At 39.9% G+C, this 13,985-nt stretch overlaps 1 protein-coding gene across 2 annotated transcripts in view; it reads left to right on the top strand.

Annotated features, from left to right (window-relative positions):
- Nucleotides 1-13,720, top strand: part of plxnb2b (plexin b2b) — a 122,332-nt gene extending 108,612 nt beyond the window's left edge. For both annotated transcript variants that reach the window (XM_067590302.1, XM_067590301.1), the window contains 13 exons: nt 378-559; nt 4,391-4,457; nt 4,764-4,910; nt 6,026-6,182; nt 7,139-7,239; nt 9,393-9,477; nt 9,869-10,020; nt 10,693-10,853; nt 12,196-12,343; nt 12,541-12,605; nt 12,716-12,791; nt 12,971-13,045; nt 13,588-13,720. In XM_067590302.1, coding sequence (XP_067446403.1) covers nt 378-559; nt 4,391-4,457; nt 4,764-4,910; nt 6,026-6,182; nt 7,139-7,239; nt 9,393-9,477; nt 9,869-10,020; nt 10,693-10,853; nt 12,196-12,343; nt 12,541-12,605; nt 12,716-12,791; nt 12,971-13,045; nt 13,588-13,692 — 1,521 coding nt within the window. In that variant the 3' untranslated portion in view covers nt 13,693-13,720. The remainder of the gene's footprint in view (nt 1-377; nt 560-4,390; nt 4,458-4,763; nt 4,911-6,025; nt 6,183-7,138; nt 7,240-9,392; nt 9,478-9,868; nt 10,021-10,692; nt 10,854-12,195; nt 12,344-12,540; nt 12,606-12,715; nt 12,792-12,970; nt 13,046-13,587) is intronic.
- Nucleotides 13,721-13,985: the final 265 nt, after the last annotated feature.

The raw sequence follows: 13,985 nt of genomic DNA, 5'->3' as shown, positions 1-13,985 counted from the left end.
CTGAGTAATGGTTTAGTTAGTGGAGTACAGTATTCAAAGTGAGAAACAGAATATATAGCAGAGGGTGACATGTGAAGATTCCTAATAATCCAATATTGCTGGCACAGAAACAGCCTCTGAGGTGTTGACTGCATATGTGTGGGTGATTCCTCTTCCACTAATTGGTATATTTTCTAAGCCACAATATTTTACCGGGCAGAACTAAATTTACCTTGATAATTATTGTTTTCACTAGCATTAGTCCTTTGATTATCTTAACTAATTTTATGTTTGATTACCCTGTGTGTGGTTCTATGTGTGTGTGTGCGGGCATCATCAGGATGATTAATATAGCTTGTCATTTGCCTGTTTCTGTGTGTGTGGTAATGTATTTGTAGTTTATCCGTACCCTGGAGCGCAGTCATGACTTCAACGCCAGGGCCAAGGTGTATTTTGCCTCCCTGCTGACAGTGGCTCTGCATGGGAAACTGGAATACTACACCGACATCATGAGAACACTGCTCCTGGAGCTGATGGAGGAATACGTCAACAGCAAGAACCCCAAACTCATGCTGCGCAGGTGAGTTAGGAGCAACTCGGTACTGCTGTTCTGTAAATACTGATGCAGTGACAATGCCAAATAATCAAAGTATTAGGTCTAATATCAGTAAGTTTGGCAACTTGGATGCTTTATAGAGCCACGCTAGCGGTCTAGTTGGTCTGTTGGTTGATCCAGACTGAAATAAGAACTGCTTGATGGATTGCTGTGAAATTTTGTACAGATATTCAGGGTCTCCATAGGATGAAGCTTACTGACTTTGGTGGTACCCTGTCTTTTTCTCTAGGAACCACCAGCAGGTCAAACTTTTCAATTACCAGTTAAATAACTCAAGATGGATTGTCACAACATATACAGACATTCATGGTTCCCAAACTATGAATCCTTATGACTGTGGTGGTCCTCTGACTTTTCTTCTAGCGCCACCAGCAGGTTGACATTTTGAATTAAACAATTATTGGTTGAATTACCATTAACATTTGGTAGACATTCATGTCCCCTTCAGGATAAATAGACCCTTTATACACCAGACATTTTGTTGAAATACATACCATTAATGATGGTTGCATTGCATTTAAGTGAGCCAGTTCCAGGTATTGTGCATGCTGTTATTTTGTTTTTCCACCTGCGCTTGACCAAATATCTGAGAAATAATGACATTCCCATAGCCTCAGTTGTATTTTGTGTTTAGTGCTAATTAAGATGGTGACACCTGTTAAACAGCATGTTAACATTGCCATTGTGAGCATTACCATGCTGACATTAGCATTCAGCTCAGAGCACTTCTGTGCCAAAGTACAGTACTACCTCACAGAGCGCTAGTGTGGCTGCAGATTATGAGTCTTGTCTAAAAAATTTTGCTCTGTGACTATGAAACATCCTCCTTTCTCAGCTCTATAATCAGAATCACTCCATATCTAAACCCTGGCAACAGTATTATCAACCAGTTTAGGAGGACTGGGATTCAGTTCAAGATGTAGTGGACTGTTTCATTCTGTTGCCATGTTTTATGCTGAATTTTGCACTGACTACTGTAGTCCACTATCAAGAACAGACTGCTGCTTGATCTATTCCAGTCCTCCTCCTTCTGTTCCTTCTTCTGTTTTTTTTTCCTCCTTGGAGTCCAAGCACAAAGTGTTGGATGAATCTCCTTTTGCTGTTCCTCTTCATCTTCTACAACCTCGTGGTATTAAAGCCAAAAGCTAAAATGTGAAAAAGTTTATGGTCGCCCTGAATACATGCGTCAAATTTTATCGGCTTCCTGCAAGTTGCTCTTCAACATAGTCCTCTGTCGGGATGATTTTTCCCCTTTTTTTTATCACGTTTTTTTTTTTTTTTTTTTTAACTTTGCTCATGTAAGATTTCCCTATTCCTCTTATCTTCCCTCCCTCCACTCTCCCCAACCCACCTTTACCCACCACCTTGCTCAGGGAGACTGTCTGAATAATATACTGTTCAAAGTGTAAAAGTGCGAATCAGGAATCCCAGAGTTCTAATCATTGAAGTAAAAGTTCTCTCATGGCTTTGATTGAATCTGTCCATATTTGTATAGTCCTTGTTGGAGGAAGGCAGCTCCAGATATAAAATATCCAATAGACATCATAACCAGTGTTTTGGTGGTAAATCATGTGGAGGGTTTTATTGCTGAGCTATAATCTTCTTGGCTGCAGTCAAACCTGCAAGCCACATTTTACGCATCCTTTCTGAAATGAAAGCTTTAGGGTTATCATTGAGCAAATGTGGGGCGATTTGTAATTCATCCTAGTGTTGGACCTTTTTAGCAGTATAAATAAACCTTGCTTTCAACCTTGATCAGAACAATGCTCATCAATTGAGCTGTAAATCACCTGCAGTACTTGAGCCAACATCTAACATGACCCAAATTCTATCTTAATAATTGCCCTTTTCACCAAGAGGAGAGCTTAATTGCTATATTACAAAAATTAGCTGTGCGCCAATTAAGAAATATGATACCTATTAAAAAATATATGTGTGACTGGTGTGAAATTAGAACTCAAATTTGTTTATTGTTCAATTAATTGGTTATTTTAGGAACTTGCCAAATCCTGTGGATGTTTTTCTCTGATATTACCTAATATTAATTGCTCAATGTTTCCTCCCCTGGCAGTATCTCATAATGTCTTTGTAGTACCGGTGTCTGTAAACATTCGGCTGACTAATTTGATTGAAGTAAATAGCCTTCAGAAAAAAACTCTTAACTTTAGTGTTCTTTGTACTACTTTTCCTCCCTGTAATGATCATGTCAAGGTCAAATCAAGCACTGACGACTGCCTCCCCTCCCTCAGCAGGACTCACTTGTCTGACAGTACAGTCACTCATCACTGCTGGGAGGAGGTTATGTGATCTGAACTGTCTGCTGTGCCTAGGCACGCTGTGACTGGCTGTTATGCAAGTACACATCTTAATTATCCCCCAATGGAGAGGCTCATTATGCTGATTAGGCCATTGTGCCAACACAGTTCTCCTTATATACAAGGCATTTAATTAGGCAGGCTAACAGCTAACAATAGGCGCCACCAGTGGATATCTGACATTAGGACGGGTGATCCGTCAAGTGACCACTGACACGAGTTTGAATTAAAATATCCTGACACTGACAAGCTGTGCAGAAATTTCCCTTGTCGACATTTTATAGAAACACTGTCTTAAATGTATAACAGACCAGCTTCACCATATCCAACCCAACTAGAAACCAAATGTGTGCTGAACACGCGGAAAGTATCAATACACAAATCAACTCAACAGCCCTAAAAGTTACAAAACAAGTATATTCAGTTCTGGTCGTTAGGGACTCATCTCAATAAAACACACACTCACTGAGCACTTTATTAGGAACACCTGTGCAATCTTATACAATCCAATACAAAAGATCTGCAATAAATTCTACTTTTATGAAGCTTATACATTGTCCTATTATTTTGCAGCCCTCTTGTATGTCGATGGGGCGGATAAAATATTAGGAACACATTTTAATAACATCAGTAATAAACATAAAGTAGAATTATCACCTTTCTGACAATGTCAACAAAAACTGAAAATGTATAAGCGTCATAAAAATAGAATTTATGACAGAGCTGTTTGCATTGGATTGCATTAGATTGCACAGGTGTTCCTAATAAAGTGCTCGGTGAGTGTATAGTTTGTCACTCTGTTACTTCTACACTTCATATGCACATGTTATGTGTATGTTGCCATAACAACCTGCTTAATAAATTAGTTGATTCTGTGCATAGTTATTGAAGAGATGCAATTCTAAATCAAGTTTTCTGTAACTTTAGGAAAGTTGTTTCTATTTATAAGAGGATGCTACAAAAATAGCCTGTGCTGTATATGTAGCTATGCATACACAAACACACACAAACACGCAAACAACTACGTACACATATGCACATTTACTGAGGCAGGACCTACATGCACACACAGCAGTTTTTTCACACACTATACATAATTTATATTATTTATATTTTTATTGTATTGTATTTTTAGTGTATTTTTACTGCTATTTCTATTGTTATTTTATTGCTATTGTTGCTGCAATGTTGAGGAGCTGAAACCCAATAATTTTACCCTCTTATGCTTGTTTAATGGGATGTAACAATAAAGGAATCTTGAATCTCAATGGTCAGTTTTCCCTCCCCTTTGCCAAGTTGTCATTATTTGACATTATGTAAGTGGGATGATATTAAAATGCAAATTAACTACTTCTCATTTTGATTTCTACTTGTTTTTCTTGACCTTAATAATAAAATATCATGTTTGCTATATTTATTAACAGACAGTATCCTTTTCTGAAAGTAAAATTAAAAACTGCTCATCTAATGTGTTTTCCAGGTCAGAGACGGTGGTGGAGAGGATGCTATGCAACTGGATGTCTATCTGCCTTTACCAGTTTTTGAAGGTAATGTATTGAATTAATTAATAATTATAATTATTCAGAACTCTAACACAGTCTTCCTCAGAGAAATCCACTAATTTCATTTTTAATGTATTTTTATCTCTAATACAGAAAATGTGTTTAAAGAAAACAACAGGCTCAGTTCATGGATTTCTTCATTTCTTTCATTAGCTCTTGGTATCGATAATGTGCATTTATCTGTCTTCGAAACTGCTAATCACAACAATTAGCTTCTTGACAACATCTGCGACAACTTCCAAATGGCTTTGTGTGTTTGTGTGTGTGTGTATGTGTGTGTGTGTGTACCAGGACTCTGCAGGCGAGCCCTTGTACAAACTGTTCCGAGCTATCAAGCACCAGATCGAGAAAGGACCCGTGGACGCCAGAGTGAAGAAAGCCAAGTACACTCTCAACGACACAGGCCTGTTGGGCGACGACGTAGAGTACTCCGTCCTGGTGAGATGGAAAAACACACACACACACAAAAACACTCACACAGAAACTCCAGGCAGAAAACCTGCATACACTTCTCTGAGATTGCACTGTGTTTTGTGCCTGTGAGCAACTCACACATAAACAGACACACACACACACACACTCACAGTGCAGTTGCCATGGTAACCACCAAAAACCCCCAGGCGACTGCCTGCTTTTGTGTGACATCCATTTTCAGTGTCAATGTTCTCAGCTCGAAAACGACACAAGCAACACATTCCAATATAGCAATGAAAAGCACGGCTTAGGTGAAAGTACTACAAGTCGGTACAAGTATGGAGTACAAGCCACCTCCACAACCCCTCCTCAACCATCCAGCCTGCACCTGCTCTGTATCCATTTGGGCACTACACGGCTTTCGGCCCGTGCGTTTCACTTGATATCGTGTTTCAATAATGGAAGCTAATGTGAACACAGATGTTTTCTGTTAAAGTCAGCACAAATAAAAAGACCCATGAGTAATGCCGTTGTCGAGGACAATTATCAAATTAGCCTGAATTACATGTCTCCCACCATGATGGATCGCCTTCTGTGATTGAATTACAGAGGGAGAAAAAAATGTGATGAGCTAGATTTCACAGGCAGACACAGTGTTTCCTATCCGCTTCAATTCACAGCGTGTTCTTCCAATTCTCTACAAATGCAGACCCGCTTATGAGGTTGCTATTGTGAATGGATTGCCTGCCCCCTGTTTGAATCTGTCGAGTGGTCAGTTAGTTATTTCTGACAGAGTGACTGAGTGTGGGAGGCGAGGTGGGTCAGAGTTTGCTCCTGCTGAGCCCTGGTCATTAGCTGGCCAAGGTGACAGGAGTCCTGTCAGGTGTCATCCTAGAGTGTGTGTGTGTGTGCGTGTGTGTGCATGTGTGTGTGTGTGCGCGCCCGCTTAAAGACCGGTTGCCATGACGACAACATCCCGACAGAGGGGACTTGGTGTGTGGGTTTGTGGGTGGGTGGCTGGGTGCTCTGACCATGTTTGAATATTTCTGCATATTTGTCATTTGTGCTGCACATTCTGTCACCACATGTTCTTAATATGTGTTTCTGTGTGTGTGTGTGTGTGTGTGTGTGTTTGCCAGACCCTGCAAGTGCTGGTGCATGGTGAGGGTCCAGATGTGACGCCCGTCAAGGTGTTGAACTGTGATACCATCTCACAGGTGAAAGAGAAGATCATAGAGCAGGTGTACAGGAACCTGCCGTACTCCCTGAGGCCTAAGGTCGATAGTGTCACACTGGGTGAGTAAATGAAGGCCACCTCAGTGGAGGATGAGTTGAAGCAGAAAACATCTAATAATGATGAATAATGTAAAGGTTACAGGGAGCGACGAGGATGTCAAAATGGAAGTTATTTCTGTCCCGACTGAAATGCATTTTTAATTGAACCAGAATGCATTTATTTAAATATTTAATTGATTATTTAATTGTAAGTACATTTAAAAGATCATTTTAAGATTATCTTTGTCTCTCTCTTTTTGTCTTTGTGTGTGGAATGTAAAAAAAGGCTGAGAAGTTATTCAGTGTCAGCAGCATGAAGAAAGCCTTCATCCCTAAACAAAGTTTTGCTTGCTACTGTTAGAAACCTTGGGGACTCACTTGAAAGGCTAAAGCTCTATAGACATTTTCCAACATCAAAGCCATTTTTTATTCCCACGCATGCTGTAGATCTCATTCCTTTATACATTTTAGATAAGCAGAGATCCGTCTTCTTTCATGGTGAATCAGAAAGATAACCCCCTTATATTTGGTGTTACTTGTAAATGAATCATAAGTAGCAGATGGTGTTGAGCTCAGGTTTGCAGTAGTGTCGGATTTTCCTAAATTGAAAATGTTTGGGTGCAAATCGCGGTTTAGAATTAGATTTAAAATATTCAGAAAATCTTGATCTGTCACTTCCTTGCCCAAATCAGCTCAAGTGTGTCACTAAATCCCAGGAGAAAGCCAGAGAGACAGCTGGATTTATAGTTGGATTTACTTAAGACCACATTATTACAGGGTAACCTCTGAGTAACAATGACACATGATGAAATAAATGAATCTGTATTGAAAAAGGACAACAAAAAAAATAAAAAAAACAACCCACAAGCGTACAGTGATAATTTGCTTGACAATGTAGTACATGTCTACTTACCACAGTGCTGTAAGAGGTGATTTCAATCTTAATTGAATCATTTCTCTTCCTGCCTTCACCACAGAGTGGCGCCCGGGCTCAACAGGGCAGATTTTGTCAGATCTGGACTTGACCTCCCAGAAAGAGGGCAGGTGGAAACGCATCAACACTCTGGCACACTACAACGTGAGTACTGACAAAACTAAATATCTTGATAGAACATAGGTTAAAAAAATAAATAAATAAAAATCAGGTCTGAAAAAGCAGGGGATGTGAGGAGGCAGTGGCGAAGTAAATAGCTGTATGTGGGCGTGTGGATATGAATGGGGTTGCCTATTTTCACACCATTTCAGTTACAGGCTGAGCAGTACATCCTGTGTCCCAGTGGAGTGTATGAAATCTATGTCTGCTGTGCATTTTCAGACTCAAATTCACCAGCAGCACATGTCTTGTAGGCCTATTACCACAAAACTGTTAAATGTTTAATTTCCTTACGATTCACCACAAGTCAAATCAATGTGCAGACACATGTGAATGAATGTGTAAAAACATGTTGTTCATAACAACCCATTCAATTCATTAAATCTGACATTATACTTGGAAATGCCTGGGTGAACTAAGGAGTTTAAGATGCTGACTGTGTAATCGCAGTGTTCCTGGTTTGAGTCCATCAGGGGACCTTTTGTTGCATGTCAGCCCCGTCTTCCTCTTCCCATGATTTCCTGTCAGCTCTTAACTGTCTGCTAAAGACATAAAATGTGCAAAAAATAAATTTTAAAAATTCACTAACTGCATCTGGTAGGGAGACATCAACCCAACAAGATAACAACCCAAGATAAAACTATCTTTAGTGTAACTGAAACTTTTTGAAAGTCCTCCCTTGAGACAAAAATGTAGTGAAACATGTATGATGTGTAGTATATAATGTATATAAGTCAATACACAACATATTTAATTCGATGTATAAATGAATAACAATATACATACAGTAATACTAGTCTATGTGTAATATAACATGTATACAGAAACAATAGTGAAAAGTTTTGAAGTGCCCTTTTAAGGCCTTTGACAAATCTTTATGAGCCTCTTTGTGTGCAGGCAATCAAACGGCTTTTTAATAAACTCTTCACCTTTTAGAAATGGATTGCTCGCTGTGTGTTTTCTCTCTCTGTTGTTTATTTCTTTCGGGAGATGCCAGCTTGAATAACCAGCAAATTAGCTGTAAAGCTGCAAGTTTTCTGTTAAAAGTGCTGCTTGCTGATTATTTATACATATATATATATATATATATATATATATATATATATATATATATATATAATTTATTTATATTTATATTTACTTTTATTCTAATTTTCAACAAAATATTACAAAGATAAAACATAATATATCATCTCTTTACTTGCCTTACCCCTCAACCACTAAATCCAACCTCTTGAATATAAGATCTTGACAAAAACATCCACAAAAACAAAGAGAATAAACAAATAAATTAAAAGTACATTAATGAATAGATGAAGAAATAAATTAAAACACTAGGAAAAGCTTGTAGGGTGATTATCCTCCAGCGTCAGACACAAGTCTCAATGAGTTTATATGATCTGGAAGGGGCCTCCATACTGTGTAAAAAGGTTTTAGTAGAGTATTTGCAGAATATATCTTGATGATATACATGAGCACATGCATCCTGTGTGAGTTGAGGATCAAACAAAAAATATCTATACAAAGATGAACCTGTAAGTGTTCACAAACCAAATGTTCAAGAAGGCACCGTCTAAGCACTTTCCTTCACAATTTTCCTTCATCAGCTGAGCAATTATGCCTAAAATTTTAACATCTCACCACCAGGCACTTGCAATCTTGCCAGCTCTCAATGGCGACAGAATGCCACTCAGTCCTCTTGGCACTTTAATGATCCTCAGAAAATAAAGGTCACTCACAAATATCCCCTTGTTGTCCTGCTTTGCGCCCACTTAAACCCTCCTCTTTCTAAGGTGCTCCTCTTCCTTCAATCCTACCTGCTGATGTCTCACAGTTGTTCATAGTGGACCGTCTTGCTGCCAAAGATTAATCGGCTATGTCAGAGTAGTGCTAATCACAGTATTTGTGGGGTCAATAATGGGTTGACGCTAAAGAAAATGGCCTGTAAATACTCCAATAAAGACCCACCATTGCTGTTCACTCAATCACATTGATTATGAATTAGTTCTGGTGCACTAAAAGAGACTGCTGACCTCAGTCACAGTACCTATTAAATTCAAGGTGTGTGAGGAAAAAGTGTGTTGTTGCTATTGTTGTGTGTTTTTCGGTTTAACAAAAGCATGTTTTGTGCTTTCCAGGTGCGAGACAACGCCACATTAGTCTTGTCCAGAGTGCTTCACACTCAGCAGAACTATGACCAGAACCAGGAAAACCATGAGGAGCGTAAGTGTCTCTTTAAACACACACGTTAAAACCACAACGAGCAGAGATCAGATGTATACTTGAGAATATAAGATTTGTCTTTGTTACTTTTCCCCAGGGCTTTTGTCAACACCCCCACTCTCATTTAACATGCTAATAAATGTTGTTTTATGTAAAGCACACTGAGATTATTTTTGAAATAATATGCACTTTTATCCTCAGCCTTTTTATGTACAGTTCAGAATAGATGATTGTTTAGCATTTCTACTTGAATATTCTCTCTGCATTCAAATTCAGTTGACAAACATTCTCCCCTTTTTCACAGTCTGAATATGTTCTGTAAGAATGTGCATGAATAAATAAGGAGTTGAAGTGTTAAAGGAAAGTTTAAAGTGTTGTTTCTCCCCACCAGGGAATGCTCTGTTGGATGATGACAAGGTGTTTCACTTGGTGAGGCCGGCTGATGAACTGGATGAGATCAAGTCTAAACGAGGCAGCATAAAGGACAAGTCGATGACAAAAGCCATTACAGAGATCTATCTAACACGACTCCTCTCTGTAAAGGTACAAAGAGAGAATCATTAATGCGATTGGATATTTATTTAAGTCCCCTTCCACTTAAAATGTCTTTTGCTTCTTGTTACTTCACCTGAATGTTTGAGCTTCACTGTGCAGAATGATGCATGTGCAGAGTTTCACACTAGAGGCCTGTTTTCACGTTCATCTGACGAAGGGGGAAAGTTTCTCTGTAATCACCAAAAATCAGCGTGTACCCTTAGGAGTGTGATTTGCGACATTGCAACTAGTTTGGAGCCAATCATGGCCCAGTATGCAACTAACACAAGTGTGATGTTGAAACTTGAAGTCTCCAGTGCACAAACACTGAGAATGGACTTTACAGTGAAGCAGGAGACATCTTGTTTCCAGCAGTTAAACTTCTGAAATGAGGAATATTTGTTTATTCATCAATTTTTCAAAGAGAGAGATGAAGTAGATGTCTTAAAACATGTCTTGAGGGGATGTTTAAGTAGTTATTAATTCTCTGACTCTGGTCAAATAGCATTTTTTTGCTTTTCTGTGAGAGGTTTTAGGTCAAAAAGCCAACTTTAATATCAGAAAATACTCTCTTGTGTTGAATATCTACCTTTGCATTGCGCGCAAATAGCTTTGTCTTGATTTATTTCAGTGCTGCTCTCTGTCTCTGCCCTGTCTCACATTATTTGTGGCCCCTTTCAGGGAACACTGCAGCAGTTTGTGGATGACTTCTTCCGCAGCGTGCTGTGCTCTGGGGCAGTGGTGCCACCGGCTGTCAAATATTTCTTTGACTTCCTGGATGAGCAGGCGCTGAAACACAACAATGTGGATGAGGAGACCATCCATATCTGGAAGACTAATAGGTAAAAAGTACTGCATGCCCGCGTACACTGATAGTCACTCTCAAAGTTCCATTTGTATGAACAGTAATTGAGAAAATCTCCGCTAACACACACATTAAGTCACACTAATACACAGCTGTCTTCAGTCTGACCAGCACACAAATCCCCCCCCCCCCCGCCTCAGATACAGTAACTCTCCAAGAAATAAAACTTGCTTATCCAAGAAAGAGCTGAATACAAATGCACAATTTCAGCTCACTTAGTTTGCATTTGCAGTCCTCTTGCTCCCATGTGACATTTAAGTGCATAAATTAGTGTCACGTCGGCTAAGGCTCAAGCATACAAGACGACGTGTTGCATGTAGATGCCAATGATTGACGTAAGGCTGGCAAGAGAGCACCCACACAAGGACAGGAGATGAGCGATTTAATTACTTACTACACTCCACACCACATTCTGCATCCACCCGTTCTGTTTATCAAATCAACTGAGGGCCATGTATTAAATATGAATGTGTGTATGAGGCATAACAACAAACAAACATGGTAATTATGTCCCAAGCTAATTTAATTCTGTGATTATAGCAACATTGCTATTTTTATGCTTCTATTGTATTCTCACTGCAGCCTTTCCCCGGAGATATTACCAAACCAGTATGAATTTTACACGGTGTGCATTTCATGTCTCAGATGGCGGGGCATGCGCTCCGATCATGGGGGAGAATTTTTTTGGAAACTACTGTATTTCGGGGCGTTTTGGGGGATTCATAAGCTAATATGAGTTTGGAAAGAAGCGAATGGAGCTTATGTTTGCACGTTCAGGAGGGAAATCAGCAAGCGTACTCGAGCATTACATTATGTAGTCGGTGTTTTAAGTTGTTAGGCGGCACGAGTCTTGAAAGGTCAAACTTTTGCTGTAGCTTTAGCATTTCTAATCACTATTTCTTAGGCAAGACAAGCATCCTTGACTGTTGCTCAGTACAGATCCCTTTTTATTATTCTTGTCTTTGAAAAGGAAAAAAGAAAAAAGTCTTCTGAATTTCTTTTTTTCTTTTTCATTTTCTTTGAACGGCAATAATTCTCAGAGGTCAGTATCGTATGAAATAGTAATATAAACTGACAGTTGAGGGTATTGTTCTGAATAAACTGACACCTACAAGAAAGGCTTTTCTCCATCTCTGTTATTATCTTGTACTGCACTCAATTGCACCTCAGGCAAGTGCTCTCACACATGAAATGCCCGCCTGACTCAAACGAATTCATCGAGGTAATGTGTTTGATGAGATTTTCCCCATTCGGACGCAATAATAATGATAACAACTGTGATGATAGACTGCTTTCCTGCCCTTTTTCCCCCTGTGCAGCCTGCCTCTGCGGTTCTGGGTGAACATCCTCAAGAATCCCCACTTCATCTTCGACGTCCATGTGTCTGAAGTGGTGGACGCCTCGCTCTCTGTCATCGCCCAGACCTTCATGGATGCCTGCACCAAGAGCGAGCACAAACTCAGCCGGGTAAGTGGAAACAGATGGGAGAGGGAGGAGGGGGAATAAGGTGAAAGAGGAAGAGGGGAGATAGGAGAATAGATGAAGATGAGGAAAACAAAGTGGTTTACATTAGAAGTAAAGAGGAGTGAGAGGAGGAATGTCAACAGTTAATCAGCCTAAAAGTGCCATTGTTTTTCACTGTTGTCTCCACTTTTTGTCTCTAGGACTCTCCAAGTAACAAACTACTCTATGCAAAGGAGATCTCCACCTACAAGAAAATGGTGGATGAGTAAGTCCTGTCAGCACTTTACAATTCACTTTTAAGCTGTTGTTTTCATGCCTCTAAGTTGTGTGTATGTGTGTGTGTGTGTGTGTGTGTGTGTGTGTGTGTGTGCATAGTTACTACAAGGGCATCAGACAGATGGTATCCGTCAGTGACCAGGACATGAACACTCATCTGGCAGAGGTGTCACGGGTAAGAAACACAACTGTCATTTTCTTGTTTTTTTTCTGTCACTTTAATTTAAAAGAAGCTAAAATAGTTCTTTTTTTTTTTTTAAACCTGGCAACAAAAAGTAGATTGCTCACTCAATGCTTTTTATGGTTTAGTTCAATTTCCTCTGTAACCTGTAAATTGTCATTTGTGTCCTCCAGTCTCACACAGACAAACTGAACACACAAGTGTCTCTCCATCAGCTTTACCAGTATGCCAGCAAATACTATGATGGGGTAAGAGGCCCTTCTTTTTCCTATCGCATCCAAAGGAGGCTATTCCACTTAATGCACTACTGCCCACTATATTATTGCTTTTCCTTTTTTCTCTCTTCACTCTTGATATGCCAGAAGAGTGATTGTATGAAATTTTAATTGAAAGCATTTCTGTGGGATGTGAATTGGAAAATTGCTCTGGGAATTGATTTTTAAGCGTCCATTGTGCATTGCCACTTGAGGTCACGAAAAGGGGATAAACAAAACCTAATGAACAAGTTGGATAAACAAATGGGGCTGTCAGTCTCCTTAAGTGGAGCTCACAAACAATAACAGCTTATATGACGTGATTGTTGATGTCAAATAACGGCATCCTCTCCTCCCACTCTCCACCCTGTTTCCTCTCTTTGTCCTGTGCTCACTCTCTGTCCGTTACCTTCTCCTTGTTCCGACATTCCCCCTTTGCCTTCCTCTTCATCTTCTCTCTCTTCCCTTAATATTTCCAACTTCTCCCTTCGTCCTCCTCCATTTCTGTCTTCCTCACCTGCCAAACCCCCTTTCAGATTATCGCATCCCTAGACGAGGACCCAGCTGCCCAGAGTAAACAGCTGACCCTGCGGCTCCAGCAGATAGCAGCCGCCCTGGAAAACAAAGTGACTGATCTCTAACCCACTGAATGGAGGGAATGAGGGAGGGAGGGAGGGACAGGGGAGGGAGGGAGGGGAATAGTAGGATACCGCCAGTGACTACAGGGGCTTATTTCTTCCTTTTAGAGGATAAAATATGGAAATAAGGAAAGGTGAGAAGGGACTCATGTGGGCGTATATATTGTACAGCTTGGCCCTGGGACGATTTTCTGTACAGGGACTAATGAGATGCAGATAGAGAGCAAAAGGGGGAAGAAAATGATGGGTTACACTGTCATAGGTACGCCTTAAAGCTCACTTGCCAAACCTTAAAG

This window comes from Thunnus thynnus, chromosome 5, assembly GCF_963924715.1.
Source record: "Thunnus thynnus chromosome 5, fThuThy2.1, whole genome shotgun sequence".
NCBI lineage: Eukaryota > Metazoa > Chordata > Actinopteri > Scombriformes > Scombridae > Thunnus > Thunnus thynnus.
The sequence above is the reverse complement of the archived record's forward strand: the minus strand, read 5'-3'. Positions and strand labels throughout refer to the sequence as shown.